Genomic DNA, 22527 nt, shown 5'->3' on the forward strand with positions numbered 1-22527 from the left:
AATAAAAATAATTATTACAAAATAATAATAAATGAAATATACTAAAATATGAGTGCACAATAAATAATAATAATAATAATAATAATAATAAATAAAATATACTAAACTAAGAGTTTTGAAGAAATACAGAAACAGTTTTAACGTGAATATCATAATTCACATTTTAAAACTGGTCGTACTGACTTGCAGAGCGACATGAGACACTCCTCGATGACGTCCCTCTGTGCCTTGGTCAGGGCTCGACCTCTGGACAGACGATAAATGGTGTGCAGCATAGAGTCGATCATGATGGCACGATGGTCCGTACCGGCAAACAGCGGCGCACATTTGGTGAGCAGCGGGAGTACGGCCGAGCAGAGGTAACGGTTCAACGCCAGCGCCATTTCAGTGGTGCTGAACGCCACCTGGTGTCAAACAGGACAGGAAAAAAGAATCACACTCACATACTGTACACCAAGGGTCACCAACATGGTGCCCGTGGGCACCAGCTAGCCCACCTGGACTAGGTGAGGGGCCCTCAGGAGCTCTGGTCACCAATGAGCTCCATCTAAAATCTGATTTACTTTCCAGGATTCAAACTCACAAAGATAAATACATCTGACAGATGTAAATAGTATTTAGTATAGTTAAATACTGCTGCACAAGATAATGTTTGAATCTTAAATGCACATCTTTAAATGTTTATTTTCACTGAAACATTATGAGAAATGTAGAAGTGTTACAGATTTGGTGTATGGGTTGTGTTATGTTACAGTATAATATGATGAGATACATTTTATAAAAATGCGATGTGGATTTTCATAAAATATGACAATTGTACAAATGTTCCGTTATACGATTAGTTAAAAGTTGTTTGTTAGTAGCAAGTATAAAAGGAAGGATCATTTTCTATGAAATGTAATGAAAATGAACCTGCATAAATTAGGACAAATAAAGTGTTACTATCTTAATCTCTAATGTGAAACCGTGAACATTTAGTATTTAAAAAGTGTTTTTCAAACTGTTCGCCCTTCAGACTATTCAGTACCTATGAAGTAGCTCACACCTTCAGAAACGTTGGTGAACCCTGCTGTACACCTTAGACCAGTGTTTTTCAACCTTGGAATTTAAACGGGGTCACCTGAAACATCTAGAAATTATATATATATATATATATATACATATACATATATATATATACATATATACATATATAGATACATGATTGTTTTTCAAATTAAAACACACCCGCAATTTTAAACAACTGTATTTTATACTTTAACTTTGTCAAATATGGATCTAGTTTAAATAAAATGCAGTATAAATAATAGAAGATAGAGGACAAAAATGAAATATGAGCTGACTAAAATATGTGATTGGATAAATAATAATAATAATAATTATTTTTTTTTTTAATTTTATTTATTCAGTTTATTTCCGACATGGTTACATTCACTTTTTTTTTTTTTTTTTTTTTTTTTTTCTTTTTGTACATGCCGAAAAAGGAGACGAGAGAAGCAGTTTGCTTATCTGGGTCCCGTCCCCTGTTTTACCATCGCAAATTTACATGGGTTTACATGTCTCTCTGGTCAAACATTCTTGATTTCTTCTGAACGTCCTTTTTTGTGTATTCTCATCTGTAGTCAGTGTTGTTCTCCTCTGTCTTTGTTGGTGTTGGCCTTGTTCCCTGCCAGACGTTGTTAGCATTCCTCCAGTTCAAGAATAGTTCCTCTTTCGAAGGTGTTTGGAAGGTTTTTCCCTTTTCATCCACAATGTCACCTTGTTTTGTCTCTACATCAAGGGTAATCCAGCTGTTGTTAGTTCTATTGGCAGTGTTGTATTTTCCACTGTCTGATGATGGGATCAGATCCAACTTGTATAAACACATCACCACATCCCAGTTCACAAGCAAAGTAGTATTTTAATGTAATATATCTTAGTTCATAAGCGTGTTTCTAACTGCTGTTGTTAGTTCTATTGGCAGTGTTGTATTTTCCACTGTTAGATTTAACTTGTATAAACACATTATTATATCTTAGTTCATAAGCAAGGTAGTAATTTCTTTGTATATTTAAAAAAAAAACGTGTTTCTAACTGCACATATGACAATAAACACTTTGAATTTAAATTTAATGTAATCCTTAATCACCCCACCACCTAGCAATTGAAATGAATAAATGACAGACCTTTTTTACTCTTGGTTTCCACATTTAATTCGGTCTCCGTAAAATAATCACAGTCTGAGTTTTGTTTCCAGTGTTTATATAGATCTGGGTCCATATCCATGATTACCATCAGTAGTGTTGTTGTTTAGGTGGATCCTTCGTATTTTCCCAAGTTGTCCATCGTTTTGATGAGAACTGGTTTTCCGTCCTCTTCTTCCTGGATGTAAATCCTGCAGTTTTTTAACCACGTCTTCACAATCTTTCCTTCTTTTTTTATTTGGCGTGCCTTCCATGCAATGCTTGCATTTTGTTTCGTCAGGTTTTCATTGATGTACACCTTCGTTCCCTTGAGTTTATTTCCTTGCCTCAGGAGTTCTCCTTTGAATTTTATATTCGTGAAGGTTATTTTTACAGCTCTGGTATCATTTCTCTTTGGCAGGAGATGGCAGGAGTTGATGTTGTCAGGGTTCAGGACAATGTCCTTCAACTTCAGGTAGTCAATGACCTGTTGTTCAATCGATTTTGTTTCTTCGTCACTCCTGGGTTTTATCTTTAGGCCTGTGATGATGACATCTTTCTCTCTTTCCTTTTGTTCCAGCTGTTCAACCCTCGCGTTCAACAATTTTATCTCTTCAGCATTTCTTTCATTCTTTTCTTTCAGTACCTTTGTTTTGCTTTGTAGTCTTTCCAGTGAGTTTTCCAGCGTCTTTTCCAATGACTTTATCTCGGCAGATAGGTTTTGTAGACCCTCGCGTATCATCTCCTTGACCTCTTCCAAACCCGAATTGGGTTCTGAAGGGCCTCCCTGCGGTTTTTTCACCATTTTCCTTCAGTCTTGGGCCCAGTTTTTCAGGCTGTTCAGGCTTTAGATTTCTTTAATTTCATTATTTTATTGTTTGTTAACAAAGCAGCAGCAAATCCTCTTTTAGAATGTGTGATTGTAACCATGACAACAGAAATGAAAACAAACACAGGAGATGAAAGCCACATCACTTGAAAGTGTCTGGATTCTTCTACAGTAGCACACACAGCTCAAAGCTCTAAAAACTACACTTTTTGTTGAAGATTCTCTTGCTTTTGTTTCATGAAACATTGACGATGGATCAAAAACCAGCAATGGACGTTACTTTTAGTGACATTGGGGGTTCTGAGCCCTTATTTAAGAAATTCAAAAAGCGCCAGTCCCCCTGCCAAAGCCACCTCGTAGGAAGAAGGTTCAGACGCAGGTGATGAAGGGAGACCAACCATCATCTCCTGGAGACAAGGGTGATGATGAACAGGTGAACCATCCACCAGCCACCGTACCAGTGAGTCCCTGTGAACCAGGCTGCACGCTGGTACCTGACCAAGCACCACCAGGGTGTATCACATGTGCAAAGAGGAGAAACAAGAGATTCTCTGCAACGTACCTGTTGGAAGTACAAGAGAAGGACCTGGCCCAACTCAAACTGGTTCTAGATGTCTCCAGAAAGGAATTCCATGAGCAGAACATTGAAAACGACGTTCTGAGGTCCGATCTCAGGCAGGTGCAGGAGAAACTCAAAAGTCAAAGTGATGAACACGACCAACTGTTGGAGGTGAACGCCAACATGTTAGAAGTGGTGAAGTCAAAGGAGCAGGCCTACTGCAGTCTGGAGGAGCAGGTGAAAGAAAAGGTGACCATGCTGAAGAACGCCCTGGTCACAACACAGAACCTACTGAAAGCCAAAGATGTGGAACTAGAAGAAGAGCGGTCCAGCCACGCTAAAAAGAAACCTCTATGGAAAAGAATCCACCAGTGGTTTAAGAGGAAAACCAAACGTTAGAACAATATAAACCTCAAGTTTGACTCTTAATCTCTATCCCCCCCCCATGATGATTTAAAACGTTCCTCTCCCCTCTCTTTATATTCTTTCTCCTTGAATGCAGGAAGAAAATTTTATTAAAAAAAGATGAAAGAACAAATGAACAAACAAAATGTTTATAAAAATAATTGTTGCGTTGAACTGAGTTATTAAGTTGGGTCAGATCATGAAAATCATAGTATAATAACTTTTTTCCTCAAGAATTCTGACTTTAAATTAAGAAATCTGACATTTTTCTCAGAATTCCAACTTTAAAGTGAGAAGTCTGACTTTAAGGTAAAAAATCTGATATTTTTCTGATTTTATATTTAGAATTCAGATTTTTTTCCTCAGAATTCCAACATAAGGGAATTGATATTGCACTGCACACTTTTACATTTCTGTCAAATTTGTGTTTAAATTCTGTTAGCTCCATGAATTTTAATTCCACTTTCATTCCACCATTGTGCTCTATTGTTTTATTTATTTTTTTATTTGTTCAGTTCATTTCCGACATGGTTGCAATCACAGAAATTCATTTTGACATTCAGAGCAAAATCACATCATTGTTTTTTTTTTTTTGTTTTTTTTTGTCCTTTTTCATGCCGGAAAGGGCGACGGAAAAAAGGATTTTGCTTATCCAGATCCGTCCCCTGATTTGAACACAGATAATTTTACATCAAACTTTGTTTCTTCCCTAGTCAAACATTCTCATCTTCTTCATAATTTCATCTTTTCATTAACGTTTTTTTTTTTTTTGTTGTTTTTTCACAGTATTCTGAGCAAAATGTTGTAGATGGACAAATGGGGGCAGGGGCGCAAATCATGGTGGGGGATGCAGGGGTCGTGTCCCCCCCAAAAAAAATCCCATTGTAAACACAAATTAAATAAATATTACAGTATAGTAACCTTATTTTATATTAAAATACAAGTCACGCTGCTTAAAAACACATTGACGATTTTAACAATTGAAATATTAAACCCCTCAAATAAAATAAACAGTTCTTACATTATTTTTCAATTCTGATGCTTTTATTCTGGCCATGTAGTTCATAGTGCTGTGGACTTGTAGCTACACATTCACACCAAAACATTTTTCATTGAGTAAAGTTTTGTATATTTCTAAGTTTTGTGGCATATTCAATTGTACTTTATAATTTGTGTAAATGTTTGTGTATTCTGTAGATTTAGTTTAACACATATTCTGATGACAAAAAGTATAGCCTGTATTTTCATGTCCCCAAAAAGTAAAAAGTGTACCAAGTTTCACGCTGATTGGACAAAATCCCAAGGAGTAATTCTAAAAAGTAGGTTTTCCAGTTTTTCCGATTTTGCTCCGACAAAAGTTTAGACGGAAATGGGCGTGGCCTAGCCCAGGTGATTCAGTGCTACTCAGGGAATCTGTCCATATGAAGTTTTTGAATGTGCGACATACAGTCTGGGAGTTGTAGGCCAAAACGCATTGACCTTTGTAATAGCGCCACCTGCTGGCGGATATATGTGAATTTTTGCGTCCAAGGTCCCCTGGGGGTTCTGGACCCACCCTCCAAAGGGCACCACCCTACCTTGCATGGTTTAGCCTGCAGCAACACTTTTACCAACGGAACTATAAAAGGTAACAATAATAATAATAATATTAATAATCGGAACGATAACAATAGGGTTCCTAGCACCGCTGGTCCTAGGAACCACGTATGCTTACATACACGGTTCCCTGGCCCCGCGGGCTTGGCCTCCTAATAATAATAATAAACAAAATATACTAAAATGTGTGATTGCATAAAAATAATGATAATACAAATAAATATTAAAATAACAGTAAATGTCAGCATGGAGATTGATTCTTCTACACTGGAAGAGCAAGGCTCCTCCCACACCTGGCATTACTGAAAGAAGTGATGAAACTTCTAAGTGGAGAAAATAATTTTTTTTTTGAGAGATAAGGTAAACATTTTATAGACTACTTTAATAACAATAACTAGCCCATAAAAGACAAATATTAAACAATTTGTAATTCACTCCCCCTTCACCCCCCCCCCCTTTTTTCCTTTTTTCTTCTCTTATTCATTCATGCCTTTTATGTGTGTATGCATATGTATGTTTATGAATGTATGTATGTGTAAATTTATATGTATACTTATATATGTATTGTTTTTGTTTGCTTGTTTGTTTTTTTATTATATTTTTTCTAGTTTCTGTATCTTGGTACTATGAGTGCAATGCTAATAGTTTAATGCATAATCATACAATCAAACTGTACTTGTGTGCCTGTATGTTTCTAAAAGTTGAAATAAAAAGAGTTTGAAAAAAAAAATTATAATAGTAAATGTCACCTGAGGGGTCACTTGAAATATCTAGTAATTGATAAAAATAAGGGGGTATGGACTTCCGGTCGGACCACCACCAAGATGGCCACATAACGAGAGAGCTCCCGGTTAAACCAGGGGAATGAGAGAAATTCCCTAAACAACCCATGTAAATTAATCCGCAACAAGCAAAAGAACGGGGAGAAGAGCCACATCGTCAGTGGACAAGTTGTCTGTGGAGAAGAGGGTGAAGAATACAGTGCACAGCATGGACTAGCGGCTAACGGGTAAAGCTAACACAAACCGCCGTGTGAAATGACCAACTTGGAAGTGATTCTGAGTGAACTGAGAAGATTTCACCAAGAGAACAAAGAGCAGCTTGAGAAAATGAAAGAAGAAATCAGAAAGGTCCGACTGGACGAGGCGGAGGAACGAGAAAGCAGAGGAACGGATCCTAAACATGGAGGAGGTTATCACGGCCATGCTAAAGCTGCACATCCACATGGAGGACAAGCTGCTGGACTTGGAGGGTGTGAGAATATAAGAATATACGGGGTACCGGAGGGAGCGGAGAAGTAATCCACAACAGTTTCCTCATTTGTGGTGAATTTACTCCGTGAGGGTCTCGGACTGACCGACGTCATGCCCGACTTACAGAATGAACAAGCACATAGGTGGACTGAGCCGCCACGCTCCATTACAGTGAAGTTTCTGAGTTTCAGAACCAAAGAAATGCTACTCCGCAAAACATGGCAGAGGAAGGGGTTTACGTGGCAAGAAAAGCACATTAATGTGGACAATGACTATCCATCTCTGATACTTAAAAAATACAGAGTACACAGAGATCCGCAAAGTGCTGAAGGACAATAAAGTTCAGTTCCAGACCCTCGTTCCTGTCAGACTGCACGTGAGGCACAATGATGGAACTAAAATCTATGAAAGCGTAGAGGAGGCATCAGAGGACCTGCTGAAGAGAAGCTACGCAGTGACAACCATCACACCTCCAGGGACGCTCATGGAGCAGGTGCAGCAGATGTCAGACAAGAGTGGACCAACGAGCAAAGAGAGGCACAACCGGGCAGGATTCAAACTACTGAGAAAAAAAACGGGGCACCTCAGATAGGCTGGGCGCTCTCGGAGCTTGGATGTGTGTCATCACTGCCGTGGTGTGGGCCATTGGAGAGATAAGTGTCCACTCTTGAAGGGAAAGAGTCGGACTTCACCAGCTATGTTGTGCATTGAGTTGCATGGGCAGAAGGTGGACATGCCAGTGGTCGGCAGCGTCAGGTTTTGAGCCTTTACTTACTAGCGCGCAGGTGTGCAAATTAAGGTGCTTCAGGACACCGGAGCTAAGCACTCGTTTATTGTTGATTCGGTTTTGTCTTTTTCCAGTGAGTCACAGGCGGGTGACTTTATTGTAATGCATGGCATGGAGCTGGGTTATGTTTCAGCTCCATGCTGAGGTAGCACCAGGTAGCGCTAGAGTGTGACTTGGTATCATGGGTGTTTCCGGTCACTGTGCAGTCTGTGCTCCAGTTGGAGGGGGTGGACATGGTTTTGGGCAATGACATCTGTGGGAGCACCATGTGGGCCTCTTGTCCCCCTACACTGGTGGTAGTGGCTGAGCCGCTAGCTTCAGGGTGGACTTGTGAGTGTGAAATGTTTCCTGTGTGTGCTGTGACCCGAGCTCAGGCTAAACAGGGAGATGACATGGAGCAGGATGTCAGAGTAAAGGCTACAGTCGACCCAGTGTTGCTGCCTATGTTACCTGTTAGTGTGTGTAAAGGGGACTGGGTTAAGGCACAGAAAGATGACACAACACTTTCACCGTTGTTTGAGGAAGTTGTATCTGAGGCTCAGATACGAGATCTGGCGCAAGGCTATTTTGTACAGGATTTGTTTCTCGTGCGCAAATGGCCCAGCTGTGGGGGCGGAGCTGTGAGTGAGCCTGTGTTTCAGTTGGTAGTGCCTGAGGCGTGTAGGGCACAGGTGTTGAAGGTGGCACATGATCAGGGTGATCATCTTGAGGTGCGTAAGACTTACCTAGCGATCTTCAAGCATTTTTCTGGCTGCGGTTGAAAAGGGATGTGGCTGCGTATATTCGGTCGTGTCATATCTGCCAGCTGACGGGTAAACCTAATCAAAAGATTAAGCCGGCCCCGTTGTAACCTATTCCTGTGATGAATGAGTCATTTGAATATTTGCTCATTGATTGTGTGGGACCACTGCCTGTGTCCAAGTCTAGTATTTGCTGACTGTCATGTATCAGGCTACTCGTTATCCGGCCACTTTTCCTCTGCGATCTATTACTGGAAAGGCGGTTGTAAAAGCTCTTTTGTATTTTATTTCAGTTTTTGGAATTCCCAAAATTATACAGAATTACCATAGTTCTAACTTTAGGTGGCATGTATTTGTTAGACATAACTTGTCTACTCCATACCATGCACAGAACCAGGGTGCGCTTGAGCGTTTCCATCAGTCGTTGAAGTCACTGTTGCACGCATTTTGTGTGGAGATGTCTAGAGACTGGGAGGAGGGGCTCCCGAGGCTTATGCTGGCTGCTCGAGAGGCTGTGCAGGACAGCACTGGGTTTAGTCCGAACAACATTGTTTTTTGGCACTCTGTTCGTGGGCCTTTAGAGGTGTTAAAGAATGGTTTAGTCGGTCCTCTGACGCACCGACTAATCTGATAGATTATGTGAATGGTTTACGCCACCGATTGTACACGGTGGGTTGTCTGGCGCGGGAAAAGCTGTCGTTAGCTCAGGCCAATATGAAGGCTTAGTATGATAGGCCTGCGGAGCTTCACGTGTTTAGTACTGGGGAGCAGGTTCTCACACTTAAGCCTCTTGTGTGTTCTCCCTTTCAATCAATCAATCAATCAATCTTTATTTGTATAGCGCCAAATCATAACCAATGGTATCTCAAGGCACTTTACAGTAGAGCAGTCTTAAGGACGGACTCTTCATTTTATGGATACACACATATGCATATATACGTATATACACATACATATGTATCCCACACCCAACATGAATTCATCATGGCGGCAAGGAAAACCTTCTGTTAAGCAGCAGGAACCTTGTGTGGATCCCATTCCTATGATGAACAGCCATCCACGTTATGCTGTGTTGGGTGTGTGCAGAGGAAAGGGTGGAGACAGAGTTGTTGAGTCTCTGTAACTCCACACTGAGGATCCCACGGACCTGCAAGACAAAAGCCAGAAGGAGAACAGGAGCAAACACACAAGGGAAGAAGCAGACATAGAGGGAGTGTTTGAAAGAGGAATGGGACCCTCTCCGGTCCCTCTCTAACCTAAATGACCTCTCTCTTAACGCCCTCTCCAACCTCTCTCCAACCGAGCATGCCAGACCCCCCCCCCCCCCCGGCAGTCTATGCCTATTGCATCTTAATTATGAGCTATGAGCTGGTTCCTAACTAAAAGCTTTATCAAAGAGGAATGTTTTGAGCCTAACCTTAAAGGTAGAGAGGGTGTCTGCCCCCCGAACCGTGGTTGGTAGATGGTTCCAGAGAAGTGGGGGCCTGATAACTGAAAGCTCTTCCTCCTATACTACTTTTAGAGACAAATGGAACAACGAGTAGTCCAGCATTTTGAGAGCGTAGTGTTCTGGGGGGATTGTATGGCACTACAAGCTCCTTGAGATAGACTGGTGCCTGTCCATTTAGGGCTTTATAAGTGAGAAGAAGAATCTTGAATTCTATTCTATATTTTATGGGAAGCCAATGCAGAGAGGCTAATACAGGAGTAATGTGATCTCTTCTCCTAGTTTTAGTCAGTACACGTGCTGCAGCATTTTGAACCAGCTGAAGTGTCTTAAGCGACTTGCTCGGGCAGCCTGCTAAAAGAGAATTACAATAATCCAGTCTAGAGGTAACAAAAGCATGGACTAGTTTTTCGGCGTCGCCCTGAGACAGGATAGATCTGATTTTAGCAATGTTACGGAGATGAAAGAAGGCAGTTCTTGAAGTTTGTTTTATGTGAGAGTTGAAGGATAAATCCTGATCAAATAGAACCCCAAGGTTTCTAACAGTTGTGCTTTGTGCCAGGGTAATGCCTTCTAGGGCAGTTAGGCTAGCATAGGTTTCTCTAAGGTGTCGCGGGCCCAGTACAATGACCTCAGTCTTGTCTGAGTTGAGAAGAAGAAAATTTTGGTCCATCCAGGCCCTAATGTCCTTTAGACAGGCCTCAAGTTTAGATAGCTGATTTGTCTCACCTGGCTTCATTGATACATACAGTTGGGTATCATCAGCATAGCAGTGAAAGTTAACAGAGTATTTTCTCATAACATTACCAAGGGGGATCATATAGATACAGAAGAGGATTGGACCTAGCACAGAGCCCTGAGGAACCCCGTAGCTTACTTTAGTGTACACAGAAGACCTATTATTCACGTGTACAAACTGGTACCTATCAGATAGGTAGGACTTAAACCAGTTTAGGGCAGTCCCTGTGATTCCAAGTAATTCCTCTAATCTCTCTAGTAGAATATAGTGATCTATAGTGTCAAAAGCTGCACTAAGATCTAATAAAACCAGCACTGAGAGTCGTCCTTCATCTGAAGCCCAGAGTAGATCATTATTTACTTTAACTAAAGCAGTCTCTGTGCTGTGTTGAGCTCTAAAACCTGACTGGAAGTCCTCGAACAGGCTGTTGTTTTGAAGAAATTCACAGAGCTGAGCCGCCACAACTTTCTCAAGAATCTTTGAAATAAAAGGAAGATTAGATATAGGCCTGTAGTTTGCTAAAGTGCTGGAATCAAGAGTAGGTTTTTTGAGAAGGGGTTTGATTACAGCTACTTTAAAGGACTGTGGCACGTAGCCTATTGATAGGGATATATTTATTGTCTCCAACAAAGATGGGCAGACCAGGGGAATAACTTCTTTAAACAGCTTAGTTGGGATCGGATCTGAAAGGCAGGTCGATGGTTTGGAGGATGAAATAATAGAGTTAAGTTCCTGAAGTCCTATATGTGTGAAACAGTTTAGGTTAGGCCTATTTACATTTAATGGTACAGCAGGCCCAGGTGAAGGCAGGGAGTGGCTAATTTTATCTCTAATCTTATGAATTTTATGGTTAAAAAATGTCATAAAGTCCTCACAGCTGAGGGCTAGAGGAATCATGGGCTCAATAGAGCTCTGACTTTGTGTTAGCCTGGCTACAGTGCTGAAAAGGTACCTCGGATTATTTTTATTTTCTTCAATTAGTGAGGAGTAGTATGTAGATCGACTATGTCGTAAGGCTGTCATGTATTTACTATGGCTTTCTTGCCAGAGTATTCGTGACTCCTCTGTTTTATTGGAGCGCCACATTCTCTCTAATTTACGGGTTGTTTGTTTGAGTGTGTGAGTTTCAGAGCTAAACCACGGAGCTTTCCTCTGACGTTTAATAGTTTTTTCCCTCAATGGGGCAATTGAGTCCAAGGTGGATTTTAGTAGACTAGCAGAGCTATCGACAAGCAGATCCAGTTGAGAGGGGTTATAATTAATATCATAGTTATTTATTGGATGGTGCACTGAGTGTAAGGCAGCAGGAATGGCCTCTTTAAATTTAGCCACAGCACTATTGGACAGATTTCTACTCCTAACTATTTTATTGCACAGTGCGAGATCCTCTAGGATAATGTTAAAAGATATTAAAAAGTGATCTGATAGCAGAGGATTTTCAGGGTAGACTTTTAGTTCATTAATATCAAGGCCATATGTTAGAACAAGATCAAGAGTATGATTTAAACGATGAGTAGCTTCATTAATAGTTTGAAAAAAGCCAACTGAGTCTATTAGGGACATAAAGGCTGAGCTCAGGCTATCACTATCTTTGTCCACATGGATATTAAAATATCCTACTATCAGTATTTTATCAGAACTGAGGACTAAGTTTGATATAAACTCAGAGAATTCTGATAGAAATTCAGAATAAGGGCCTGGAGGACGGTAAATTATCACAAATAAGACTGGCTGGCAGGTTTTTGATTTGATATGAGATAAATTTAGAACCAGGCTTTCAAAGGAAGTGTAACTGGCCTTTGGTTTAGGATAGATTAGGAGAGAGGAATGATAAATAGCTGCTACACCACCTCCACGGCCTATGTCTCGTGGCATATGAGTATTTAAATGACTGGGAGGAGTGGCTTCATTTAAACTAACATATTCATCTTGATACAGCCATGTTTCAGTTAAACAGAATAAATCAAAGTTATTTTCTGAGATAAGGTCATTTACTAGTAGAGATTTGGATCTCAGTGATCTAATATTTAATAGAGCACATCTAATGCTTTTATGTTTTGGTGTTTCTAGATTTGAGATTTTAATTTTTTTCAGATTTTTATAATTGATAGCTCTTTTATTTGATTTTATGTTAAAATCATTGTGAAATATGGGTCGAGGGACAGACACCGTCTCCATAAAATAATATTCATCACCATCACAACAGTTGTCATGGCGATGAACACAGCTATCCTGATAGCAGTGGGAGGGAAACTGTCCTAAGGCAAGCGCAGAGGGGCGTGGAGGACTCCGCCTCTGTAACATGGTCTCATTCATGAGATGTCATAACAGTGACTGTGCCATGTTTTCTGATAGTAGAGATGCTCCCTCCAAAGTAGGATGGATTCCATCTCTTCCTATCAGGTTCGGTTTTCCCCAGAAGGATCTCCAATTATCAATGAAGCCCACCTCGTTTTCTGGACACCACCTCGATAGCCAGCGGTTAAATGATGACATGCTATAGGCTATACATGTCATCACTGGTCAGATTTGGTAAGGGACCAGAGAAAATTACGGAGTCCGACATTGTTTTAGCATAAGCACAAACTGATTCAATGTTCACTTTGGTTGCTTCCGACTGGCGACGTCGGGAGTCATTAGTGCCGACATGGAGGACTATCCTATCAAACTTACGATTACTCTTTGCCAGCAACTTTAGATTTGATTCTATGTCGCCCGCTCTGGCCCCTGGGATGCACCTCACGATGCCCGCTGACTTCGCTAGCTTCACGTTTCTCACTATGGAGTCGCCAATTATCAGAGTTTGTTCCCCGGTGAGTGTGTTGTCCTCACGGAGGGGGGAGAACCTGTTTGAGACGTGAACATGGTGGTGTCCCGAGCGGCTTTTTGACCTTCGACTATGCTTACCACGGACAGTAACCCACTCATTGCTGGCCGGGGGGGAGGCTAAGCTAGAGCTAGCACGGTCCGCACCGGCTAGGTCCTGCTTGCTAGCTTCGGTTTTGGTATCAGGGGTGCGGAACCGCTTCTCCAGATTGTTGATCCTCGCCTCCATATCTAACAGTATGCTACACTTTATGCAACTACCATTGTCCCTAAAGGAGGACGAGGAGTAACTAAACATCTGACACACCGGGCAGGAGAGAGGAGGGGAGGAGAGAGAAGCCATAGGTGCTAAATTTAAGCTAAGCTAAGCTAAGGACAAAAGGAAGTTTAAAGGAGATTACACTGCCTATAAGAGGCGAGATTGCTTTTTACTTAACCTTCGTACGTTTAACTGTACGGTAAAAATTAAAACAAGTGTTTTCAAGGCTAAAATATCAATGACAACAAGTTTGATTAGAGTTAGCAGAACACAGTAGTAGAGCGCTGCAAGCAGCGGTAGAGTGTAAACAGGAAATGATCGATACGTCACCACGATACGTCACCACGTCAGCACGTCACCACGGTACACAGGGCCTTGTACTGTCAAGGAGCGGGTGTCTGACCTGAACTACTTGTTAGTGACCCCTGGGCATAGAAAGTCCATGCAATTGTGTCATGTTAACTGAAACCGTACTATCAGCACTCCATCGGTGGCAGCGACGTTGGAGGTGAGGTGGACGTTGCTCTGGATGCGTGTGTCGTGGTGCATGAAGGAGATGGGGTTCCGGATCCTGACGACTGGGTTTTGTGTGGTCGTCTTAAAAATTCTGAGTCGCTCGATCGTCTTGACGTATTGCTATCCCATTTACCTTTGGTGCAGCGGACATAGTTGATTCGACTAATTCTGAGGTTTCCAGCACTTTTTGGGAACGTTCCTTCCCGTATAACGTGGACAGAACATGACACTGATGTGGGGGACACGCAGCCAATTAGGCAGCGTTTCTATCAGATGTCTCCGGATAGGCGTGAGGCTCTTGACAACAAAATTAAATAAATGGTGGAGCATGGCATTGCGGCTCCGTCGTCGTCTAGTTGGGCTTCACCGTGTGTTATAGTACCGAAGTCTGATGGGTCTCCCATGTTCTATACTGATATGAGGAAAGTTAATGCAGTGACCAAGTCTGACTCTTTTCCTCTCCCATGGATGGAGGATTGTGTGGACTTGGTGGGGCTCAGCCAAGTTTGTTTCAAAATTTGATCTGTTGAAAGGTTACTAGCAGGTGCTTCTTTCAGACCGTGCAGAGGAGATCTCATCGTTTATAACTCCCTCTGGCCTCTATTCATAGGCAGTAATGTCTTTTGGCCTGAAGAACGCCCCTACGATGATTCAGCGTTTGATGAATAGGGTTGTGGCTAGTTTAGAGGGTTGTTCCGTGTATCTGGACGATTTGGTTGTTTTCAGCGACACCTGGGTTTCCTATGTTAGGTGCATTAAGTCTTTGTTCGAGCATTTGGAGGAGGCACAGCTGACTGTGAACCTAGCAAAGTGTGAGTTTGCACGCGCGACAGTAACCGGTGCTTGCGGCACCTCGCTTTGATAGGGGTCCCAGGTCCAGGTGGATGCCAGCCAGGTTGGGGCTGGTGCCGTCCTCCTGCAGGGGGGACGATGGTGTGCTTAGGCCGGTGTGCTTCTTTTCCAATAACTTTAACTCATATCAGTTCAATTATTCTGTGATAGAAAAGTAGGCCTTGGCTTTAATTTGGGCCCTCCAACATTTTGAGTTCTATGTGGGTGGGGCAGCCCCCAAAGTTGTCTATACCGATCACAATCCGTTGACCTTTTTGAAAAGCTTAAAGTCTCTTAACCAGCGTTCAGTTTGATGGGCTTTGTTTCTGCAAGCATACGGTTTGGACATTAGACACATTAGTGGGCAGAATAATGTCCAGGCAGATGCCCTGTCACAAGCCCCTGTGGGGTAAAACTTGTGAGGTCCAGGGTCTCAGGGGGTGGATGTCCCATATGCACCAACCTTACCTCTTTTGGTGTTGTCCCTTTCCTTAAATTGCTCCTTGGTACCCGGTTGCTGGGGAGGGTGGTAATCCTTGGGTGGTGGGTGATGTTTAGCGGGTCCCACATTTGGTGACCTTGGCCTTAAAGCTGTGTTTTGTATTGTGCTTGCACTTTGTGCACTAATTCTGGCTACTCTGTATTTGTAACACAGTAGAAAAAATTATTTCAATTAAACAATTAAAATCAATTCTAGACAAATGTGATGTAAAAATGGGGTCACGATCCAAAAAACTGCCTTAGACCTAAATGTTCTACACTCACCGTATCCAGAGAAGCTGCGGCTCTCATGTCGGGAAGGAAACCGACCTCCAACACGTGAAGCAGGAAGTCCTGGTTATCGATACCGTACACTCTGTCCAGGAAAAGCACCATGGAGGCCTTGTGGTCCGGCACAAAACTAGCAGACATCTTTGGCTCGATAATCTGACCGTCTGTTAAAAGATGAGTCAGTGTTGTTACACTAAGGTGATCATATTTAGATTTATAACAAAGAGGACACTGGGCCTTCATACTCAAAGTACTCTACGTTATATTGAATCTACCTTGTAACGACAAAATACGATGTAGTAGATAAATAAGTTGTTATTGTTCATAAAAACTAAACATTAATTTATCACAACAAAGACTCAAATCAATCCTGTTTATTATGCATCAGGGGTGTCAAACTCATTTTAGTTCAGGGACCAAACACTGATCAATAATGTGCACTTTCAGTTATAAAATAGAAATAAAGTAACGTCAACAATATCTAAGCAATAAGTGACGGATGTCCTTTAATTTATTTATTTATTGACCAAATTTCACTTAATTTGAAGAGTTTTTGTGGAATAACTAAAGAAAAATTGTAGGATTTTGGAAAAAATATTTTTCTATTCCTATTTTGCACTTCCATATTTAAATAATATCCATAGTGTGCAATACGTGACATATTTACAGTTATTGTGAAAAGTCTGTCATTTTTAGAGCTTCTCACTTCTATGAAACACATTACCAAGAGACCTGCAAGTCAACTTTATGCAAATTTAAAAATACTTTCAAATCATATTTTTAACAATCTTAATGTATATATCTTGTGCTTTTTAATGTACTTGTTGGTGTAATGAAAAAGGGTCATGATGTACTTTTTTATGTAATGTTTCTGTGTATTTTTAACATTTTTAACATAAGTCACCTTATGTTACACATGCAGAAAGATGCTAAAGACTCAAACTCAGCGTTTCCCACCTTTGCCGTAGGCTGGAATCTGCACAGGGAGGCTGATGACGCCCACCAGGTCCTCGATGGGCACCAGAGACCTGAGGATGGCCCTGATCCTCAGAGCTTCACCTTTTCCTGCTTGGATGAGCTGGAGGAGGCAGAAAACACAGAAGAATGAGTGACTGAAAGCTTGGATGGAGAGATGGATGAATAGATGGATGAATAGATGGATGGAGAGATGGATGGAGAGATGGATGAGAGATGGATGGAGAGATGGATGAATAGATGGATGAATAGATGGATGAATAGATGGATGAATAGATGGATGGAGAGATGGATGAGAGATGGATGGAGAGATGGATGAATAGATGGATGAATAGATGGATGAGCGATGGATGAATAGATGGATGAATAGATGGATGAATAGATGGATGGAGAGATGGATGGAGAGATGGCTGAATAGATGGATGGAGAGATGGATGAGAGATGATGATAGAGGATGAATAGATGGATGAATAGATGAGAGGAATAGATGGATGAATAGATGGATGAATAGATGGATGGAATATGAGAGATGGATGGAGAGATGGATGGAGAGATGGATGAGAGATGGATGGAGAGATGGATGAATAGATGGATGAATAGATGGATGAGAGATGGATGAATAGATGGATGAGAGATGGATGAATAGATGGATGAATAGATGGATGAATAGATGGATGAATAGATGGATGAGAGATGGATGAATAGATGGATGAGAGATGGATGAATAGATGGATGAATAGATGGATGAGAGATGGATGAATAGATGGATGAATAGATGGATGAATAGATGGATGAGAGATGGAGATAGATGGATGAGGATGGATGAATAGATGGATGAATAGATGGATGAATAGATGGATGAATAGATGGATGAATAGATGGATGAATAGATGGATGAGTAGATGGATGAGAGATGGATGAATAGATGGATGAATAGATGGATGAATAGATGGATGAGAGATGGATGAATAGATGGATGAGAGATGGATGAATAGATGGATGAATAGATGGATGAATAGATGGATGAATAGATGGATGAGAGATGGATGAATAGATGGATGAGAGATGGATGAATAGATGGATGAATAGATGGATGAATAGATGGATGAGAGATGGATGAATAGATGGATGAATAGATGGATGAATAGATGGATGAGAGATGGATGAATAGATGGATGAATAGATGGATGAATAGATGGATGAATAGATGGATGAGAGATGGATGAATAGATGGATGAATAGATGGATGAATAGATGGATGAGAGATGGATGAATAGATGGATGAATAGATGGATGAATAGATGGATGAGAGATGGATGAATAGATGGATGAGAGATGGATGAATAGATGGATGAATAGATGGATGAATAGATGGATGAATAGATGGATGAGAGATGGATGAATAGATGGATGGATGGATGAATAGATGGATGAATAGATGGATGAATGGATGGATGGATGAATAGATGGATGAATAGATGGATGAATAGATGGATGAGAGATGGATGGAGAGATGGATGAATAGATGGATGAATAGATGGATGAGAGATGGATGAATAGATGGATGAGAGATGGATGAATAGATGGATGAATAGATGGATGAATAGATGGATGAGAGATGGATGAATAGATGGATGAATAGATGGATGAATAGATGGATGAATAGATGGATGAATAGATGGATGAATAGATGGATGAGAGATGGATGGATGAGAGATGGATGGATGAGAGATGGATGGATGAGAGATGGATGGATGAGAGATGGATGGAGAGATGGATGAATAGATGGATGAATAGATGGATGAGAGATGGATGAATAGATGGATGAATAGATGGATGAATAGATGGATGAATAGATGGATGAGAGATGGATGAATAGATGGATGAGAGATGGATGAATAGATGGATGAATAGATGGATGAATAGATGGATGAATAGATGGATGAATAGATGGATGAATAGATGGATGAGAGATGGATGGAGAGATGGATGAATAGATGGATGAATAGATGGATGAATAGATGGATGAATAGATGGATGAGAGATGGATGAATAGATGGATGAATAGATGGATGAATAGATGGATGAATAGATGGATGAATAGATGGATGAATAGATGGATGAGAGATGGATGAATAGATGGATGAATAGATGGATGAATAGATGGATGAGAGATGGATGAATAGATGGATGAATAGATGGATGAATAGATGGATGAATAGATGGATGAGAGATGGATGAATAGATGGATGAATAGATGGATGAATAGATGGATGAATAGATGGATGAATAGATGGATGAATAGATGATGAATAGATGGATGAGAGATGGATGGAGAGATGGATGAATAGATGGATGAATAGATGGATGAGAGATGGATGGAGAGATGGATGAATAGATGGATGAATAGATGGATGAGAGATGGATGAATAGATGGATGAATAGATGGATGAATAGATGGATGAATAGATGGATGAGAGATGGATGAATAGATGATGAGATGATGAGAGGATGAATAGATGGATGGAGAGATGGATGAATAGATGGATGAATAGATGGATGAGAGATGGATGAATAGATGGATGAATAGATGGATGAATAGATGGATGAATAGATGGATGAATAGATGGATGGAGAGATGGATGAGAGATGGATGAATAGATGGATGAATAGATGGATGAATAGATGGATGAATAGATGGATGAATAGATGGATGAGAGATGGATGAATAGATGGATGAGAGATGGATGAATAGATGGATGAGAGATGGATGGAGTGGCGCTCACATGCATCTCAGGAGCACAGCGCCCCAGCAGGTCGATGAGCGCTGAGTAGAAGGACATGATGGCGTTTCCCAGGTGGACACGGTTCTCCTCGTGCTGCTCCTCACCACCAAACCTGACACACACACACGTTTCACACATTAATGTAAATATGAAATCTGACAGATTCACGTTGGATTGTTTTTATAAAAGTTTTTAAAGCCAATCACCAATTTAAGATATGATATAATATTATATATGAGAAAGGAGACGATATATGAAATATGATATGGGTTTATTATATAATATGTGAAATGATTTATTATACACTGATATGAGACTATATGATGTGTGAGATATGATTTACAGTATATATTATGATGTAAAGAATGTGATTATATTATATTACTATTAGATAATGAAATATAATGTATGATAAAATGAAAAGATGAGGTTAAATAACATATAAGATGTATACTGTAATCTCTCACATGAAGCGTCTGTCCTTCTTCACCGTGGGTCCGTCCCGAGCTGGATCTTCAGAGATCTTGATGGCGTCCTCCATGGCTGCCAGCAGACCGTTACCACCCTCTCCTCTGAGGGCGGGGCCAAAGCACTCAGGGCGACGGATGAGGAGGCGGACCACCACGTTGGCGTTCTCCTCCACACTCTCCCCTTAATGTGTGTGTGTGTGAACACAGAAAACAGTCAGAGTTAGAAACATCAGCTGTGCTGGGAGATAAAGATAAAGATAAAGATAAAGATAAAGATAAAGATAAAGATAAAGATAAAGATAAAGATGACTGCACACCGTTGACAAAGACAGCAAAGCGGAGGAAGTCCAGGTATCTCTCTCCTCCACAGGGATTCCATCCGATATCAGGATAACCTTTAGATAGCAGCATGGGACACATCTGGAGGCCACAGCCCGCCAAGTACGTCACCACCTACATCACAACGTCACAAGGAGGAGGAACGCAGAAACATTCTGTAAGTAAGGATTTAAAACTCCTTCGTTTTTTGTTCTTCTCACCATCTCCAGTTCCTGTTCCTGCAAAGCCAAAGCTAGCTCGTTGTTGTCGATGCAGGAGGCTGCGGCTACGTCCAGAGGGGTGGAGCCTCTCATGCCTGAAACATAATCACGTCATCTCCACTTGCACTACAGTGAACTTTTAAAAGGATCCTCCACGTTTTTACTAATGTGTCCTAAAACCTTCTAAATGTCCTTATTAGTAGATCTATGTCTAATAAACACATTATTATTCACCATATTCATTTATTAACTTTTATAAATAGGGCTACTTTACAGTTTTAGAGCCTGTGTTCCTCCATGTTTAAATCATGTGATTGATGATGTCACACGGCCCCACTGCCTGTAAAGATCCTATTGTTTTCTATTGGAGTGAAACATTCAGCCTGATTTATAGATTATTTAGTAAATTTTCAGTCAAAATAACAACTTATGCTGCTTTTAGTTGCTCTAAATAATCAGGGAAGGTGAAAGATGCTGATAAAAACAATTGCGACCCAGAAAAAAATCTATGACCGCAGGGGGCGACAGTTCCCACTCTGTGGTTTGGTCGTAGACAAAAGAAGCAGAGAAGAAGAGCTCTCCTAAGGGACCTTTACTCTCCCTTAATGAGTGCACTGACACGCTCTGGTGGCTGAAGTTAGCGAGTAATCACAAACCCTGAGAATAGAAGTTGTTTTGGATGAGAAACAACAGGTTTTATCTTTTACATCGACATCTTTAACTTTTCCTGTTTTTTAGAGCAACAAAAAACAGCAAAATCTACTAAATGATGTAAAAGCTGATAAATGATCTATAAATCAGGCTGAATGTTCTACTCCAATAAAAAACAATAGGATGTTTACAGGCAGTGGGGCCGTGTGACATCATCAATCACATGATTTAAAGATGGAGGAACAATAATAAGTACATTTCAAAGGTTTTAGGCCACATGTGTGAAAAGAGTGGAGGACAAAGGGAGCAGACCCAGGCCGATGCCACTGTTCTGCAGCAGGTAGCTGAGATGGTCGAACATGGAGCGCTGGTTCTGTCGGCTGATGCGACAGAAGTAACACAGGAAACGACAGCAGTTGGTCACCATCTGGGGAAATCGAATCTCCTGCAGAGAAAACAAGGAAACAATGAAATACATTAAATATCAGTCAATGTCCACTCTAATTTGGAGACGTAGGGGCTAGAATGAGGTCACACTAGTTACCTTTGAGTCTCCTCCTCCACCCAACACGTTCACCATCACCTCCATGACAGTCTCGTGCATGCCCAGAGCTCTCATCAGGTTTGGGTGTTGGTAGAAGACCTTGTTATTCATAATATTCCTTAAAAAGAAGAAGAATCGTTACACACTAAGTTCACAGCAAAAATGGCTCCAAAAACACTAGCATGCTAATCACAGGTTCATGCTGACATGTAGTCTACCTACTACTATTGTTACTGTGTGTTTGTATGAAAGCTCCATGTAATATATTGGATTATAATATATCCTTTTTAATTTATTTAGTTTTACTGCTACAGGTCAAAGGAAATGCATATCTTTCTAAACAAATGAAGATGTTTATGTTTATGTTGTACATTTTTAAAACAAATCTTACTGTTAACATTAATTTTTGCTATTGGAGATAACCATGCAGCTGATTGATATGTTAATCACTGAAATGAATGCAATCAATCATTGTGAAACGGTGGTTATCACCAAATACTGACCCGATGCTCTGGATCATGAGCCGCTCCTCCTCTGGTCCCATCTGTACGATGAGCAGCGAGCGGATCTGACCCAAACACTCCAGCAGGTCCATGGTGTCCTGCACCGACACGGCGTTGATGGCGTAGGCTTTGGGCAGCGCCCGCGTCAACTCGCCCAGCCCGTCGTACTGTCTGTGCAGGAGGCTGAACATCAGACGGACCAGCTCTGGGTTCTGGATGAACGACTCCTGGGCCCAGTGGATCATGGTGTGGGAGATCAGCTCCTGCAGGGTGCCTGGAGGCGGGGTTAATGCTCATGTAAGGAAGTGCCCGGTAAATTATTTAATTTCACCTAATTGG

General features: G+C 41.0%; 1 protein-coding gene across 1 annotated transcript in view; it reads right to left on the reverse strand.

Moving 5' to 3' along the window:
- Nucleotides 1-22527, reverse strand: part of LOC114474183 (ryanodine receptor 1-like) — a 183148-nt gene that overhangs the window by 107288 nt on the left and 53333 nt on the right. The window contains 10 exon segments of the mRNA XM_028464287.1: nt 184-404; nt 15715-15884; nt 16678-16798; nt 19482-19593; nt 19949-20132; nt 20269-20404; nt 20491-20585; nt 21454-21586; nt 21686-21803; nt 22189-22462. Of these exon segments, the coding sequence (XP_028320088.1) occupies nt 184-404; nt 15715-15884; nt 16678-16798; nt 19482-19593; nt 19949-20132; nt 20269-20404; nt 20491-20585; nt 21454-21586; nt 21686-21803; nt 22189-22462 (1564 nt within the window).

This window comes from Gouania willdenowi, chromosome 13, assembly GCF_900634775.1.
Source record: "Gouania willdenowi chromosome 13, fGouWil2.1, whole genome shotgun sequence".
Taxonomy (NCBI): Eukaryota; Metazoa; Chordata; class Actinopteri; order Blenniiformes; family Gobiesocidae; genus Gouania; species Gouania willdenowi.